General features: G+C 43.0%; 1 protein-coding gene across 1 annotated transcript; it reads right to left on the bottom strand.

Annotated features, from left to right (window-relative positions):
• Positions 1-290: 290 nt before the first annotated feature.
• Positions 291-878, bottom strand: LOC145113816 (uncharacterized). The gene has a single exon (XM_079049866.1). The coding sequence runs from the start codon at positions 876-878 to the stop codon at positions 291-293; it is 588 nt and encodes a 195-aa protein (XP_078905992.1).
• Between the last annotated feature and the right edge of the window lie 2,976 nt (positions 879-3,854).

Raw genomic sequence — 3,854 nt, 5'->3', positions numbered from 1 at the left:
ATGAAATTAAATTTTTGTAGGGTGGGCCAAGGCCCACCGTCGCCTCAATGTGGCTACGCCACTGGCTCCTTTGTGTGCACCTATTTCTTCCACGTGTACCTCCTTTAGTATGTTTTTCCCTTCTTGGCATGTGATACACTTAATCCATGGTGCCATGTAGATTCTTCTGTAAAGGGTTCCCCGCAATAAGGCGAATTGGGGCGCTTTTATTCAGATTTTTTTGGCATCGTGGTGATCTTCTGTTGTACTCCATGTTGGATGAAATCGTAGTATGGCATCATCCAGTTCGGCTATTCTTCTTGTAACTCTGCCACTTCCTTCGCGTCTATGCTTCGGGAGGGTAGGATTTCGACAAGGACTTTCTTTGACAAATGGTCAAATGTTGTGGATGCCAGTTTACTGAGTGCATCTGCCTGTCTGTTTTCTAACCTTGGGACCTGGGATACTTCGAAGGTTTTGAAGGTGGTTGCTAGCTTTCGTACCGTGTCGACGTATTGCTTCATCCGTGTATCTTTAACTTCGTAGATACCATTGATTTGGCTCGTGACTAGTAAGGAATCACCGAATGATGTTACATGTCGCGCTCCAACCTCGCCGGCTAACCTCATCTCGGCTACTAACGCTTCGTACTCGACCTTGTTGTTTGATGTAGTGCAATCAAACCTTAATGTGTATGTCATTTCCTCTCCTTCTAGACTCCTTAGTATTAATCTTATGCCCGAGTCTTCTCTATTGAAACCTCCATTCATGTGCAAAGTCCATCTTGGTGAGTATTTTTGTGGTTTAGCTGTATCGCCTTGTGTGACGCGATCGTTTCTTTCTGGTATCTCTACTAGGAAATCAGATAGTGCTTGTGCTTTGATGCTGGTTCGTGGCATGTATTCAATGTCATGTTCCCCTAGTTCGATTTCCCATTTGGCAAGACGTCCCGACTTTTCGGGTTTCTACAATATCTGCCTAATCGACTGGTCTTTCAATACTTTTATGTGGTGCATTTGGAAGTATCGTCGGAGTCTTCTAGCCGCATATATGAGCACTAGTACGAGATTTTATAGAATTGGGTAATTAAGTTTCAGACCTTGCAGGGCTCTGCTTACGAAGTAAATAGGTAACTATCGGGTGGTTCTTTCGACTGTTAGGACTGCACTGATTTCTTATGTGGCTGCTGCGAGGTAGATTGTAAGTGTCTCGCCCGGTAGTGGGCAGGATAGAGTTGGGAGTTGTCGGGGGCTTTTTTTAGTTCATGTAGCACCTTGTCTACTTCCTTTGTCCATCGAAAATTGTTCTTGTCGATACATCCTTTCGGCATCTTGAAAAGGGGTAGTGCTTTCTCGGCGAATTTTGCGATGAACCTTCCTAGCACTACTAATTTACCATTGAGACCTTGCATCTCCTTCAAGTTGGCTATATTTTTTATGTCTACCATGCCCTTGATCTTCTCCTTTAGGGGTTGTATCCCTTTCTTGGTGACATAGTATCCTAGGAATTGGGCTTCCTCGGCTTCGAAGGTGCACTTCATTGGGTTCAGCTTCATTTGTGTTGTTTCTAGGGTCTTGAACGTCTCCTCAATGTCCTTGAGTAGTGATTCATTGTGTGTGCTTTTAATGACCATGTCGTCGATGTAGACTTCTATGTTTCTTCCTATCTGGTTCTGGAAGATTTTGTCGACGAGGCATTGGTACGTGGCTCCTGCGTTCTTGAGTCCAAAGGCATTTTTTCGTGTAGCAGAAAGTGCCATGGTCTGTGTAAAATGCGATTTTTCTTCATTTTCTTTTTTCATTAAGATTTGATGGTAGACTTTGTATGCGTCTAAGAAGCATTTCCATTTGAATCCCTCTAGGGATTCCACTTTCTAATCTATCTCTGGCAGGGGATAGCAGTCTTTTGGGCGTGCCTTGTTGAGGTCAGTGTAATCGATGCACATTCGCCAGGAGCCATCATGCGTCCTTACTATGACGGGGTTGGTTATCCAGGAGGGGAACACTGCTTCACGGAGGATGACATCTTTAGTGAGTTTTTCCACTTCATGGTTGATTGCTTTGTTGCATTTTTCTTGCTTATCCTCTCCTTTTTTGTTTGATCAATGTGCTTCCTAGTGCAATGTTGAGGCTATGTTCAACGATGTCTCTGTCAACGCCTACCATATCGATTGGTACCCAAGTGAAGATTTGCTTATACTTTTTGAATGGTGATATAAGTTTAACCCTTGTCGCTTCCTCCAACGTTTTTCCTATGCAAATTGTCTATTCTGGAAATTTCTCATTGATTACTTTTTTTTCTTTGGGTTCCACGTCTCTTCGACGCTTTTTCCCCCTGATGGTTTCTTCTGATTTGAGGATTTGGTTACATTCTAGTCTCTTAGGTACTTCCGCAAGAATCGTGGCTATTCCTTTATTTGTTGGGAATTTCATTAGGTCGTGGATGGTTGATATGATCGCTCTGTATTGCGGTATCATTGTTATTCCTAGTATAATGCTTTGCTCTGATGGTGCTCTCACTGCCATGAATTCAAGAGTGACTATTTTATTTCTATCGTTTCGGACGTATATGAGGGTGAGTGGGAGGTGAAGGGTGCCAAGTGGTTGTACATTGTGGCCTGTGAAGCCTATCAACCTTCCTGGATCAGTTTTCAATCCTTCCTTCCAGTTGTAGAGGAGTTGTTGGAAGCAATGCTCGAACATGATGTCTGCTTCACTGCCATTGTCAATGTATACTTTGTGCACTGTTGTTCTTCCGATGTTATCTTGGATTATCAGCGAGTTGTCACCCTTCCACTCTGGCGGTGTAGGGTTTTCTTGAGAGAAGAATATTTTGCTTGTCGTCGTCTTCTGTGCGTGTTCTTTTTGTGCAATTGCACTTCTTTGATGGCGGTGGGTTGCTCTGATTGCTACAATTTGTGGTGCTTTCCCTTTGTCGTTTTGCTCCTCCTTTTTACTTTCTATTGTTGTCGGGTGTCAACGTCGGGTCTAATGCTTCTGGCAATTTCTGAAAGCTTTCCTTTCGTGATTCACTCTTCTATTTCTTTCTTCAATACCTTGAATTATACGGTATTGTGTCCCTCCTTTCTGTGGTATTCGCAATATTTTTTTTGTTTGGAAATTGGTGTGTGCTCGGTCATTGGGTTTGTTGCTTGACCGTTATTTCCATGACGTCGGGTTTTTAATATTGCCCTCATTGCATGCATATGGCTGGAAGTGCTGATTTGGTTTGTGTGTATTGGTTTTGTTGTGTCTGTGGGACCTTGGGAGAAATGGTGTGTTTCTCTTTGGTTGTAGATTGCTTTTGCTGCACGCACGTAGGATTCTTTAGTTGTTGTGTTCCTCGTGCCTAAGGTATCGTTCTACCCTTTCTTTTAATTCTTGTCTGGTGGTGGGTTTCTTTCCCAAGAACTTCCATGACAGCGGTCCTGGTAGCAACTCCTACATGAAAGTTCCTGCTACTAGCTTGTCGTCCCGGCTAGGTAAGTTTAGCGTCACCTCATTAAACCTTTTAAAGTAGTCTCTAATGATTTCACCCTCCTTTGTTTGCATCCTATAATTTCTTGTACATCTCCCCGGTACTTCCAGAGTTGCATGAAGTTGGTGAGAAACAATTCTTTTAATTGAGAAAATGCAAGGCTTTTGAACCATGCTCCAGCATTACCATCGAGCGCGGTAGGGAAATGTGTGCACCAAAATCGTTCTTCGAGTTTGAGTGATTTCATGTGGCACTCATAGGTATCGATATAGCTATCAAGGCATGAGGTATTTTTATATACTTTCAAGTGTGGTAAGCATGTTGTGCTTGGGATATCGTCGTTATGTAGTTTTCGGACAAAAGGGGAGATGTTTGTGTTTGTAAAGGATGTTTGTGTG

This window comes from Lactuca virosa, chromosome 5, assembly GCF_052849685.1.
Source record: "Lactuca virosa cultivar CGN04683 chromosome 5, Lactuca_virosa_CGN04683_v6, whole genome shotgun sequence".
Taxonomy (NCBI): domain Eukaryota; kingdom Viridiplantae; phylum Streptophyta; class Magnoliopsida; order Asterales; family Asteraceae; genus Lactuca; species Lactuca virosa.
The sequence above is the reverse complement of the archived record's forward strand: the minus strand, read 5'-3'. Positions and strand labels throughout refer to the sequence as shown.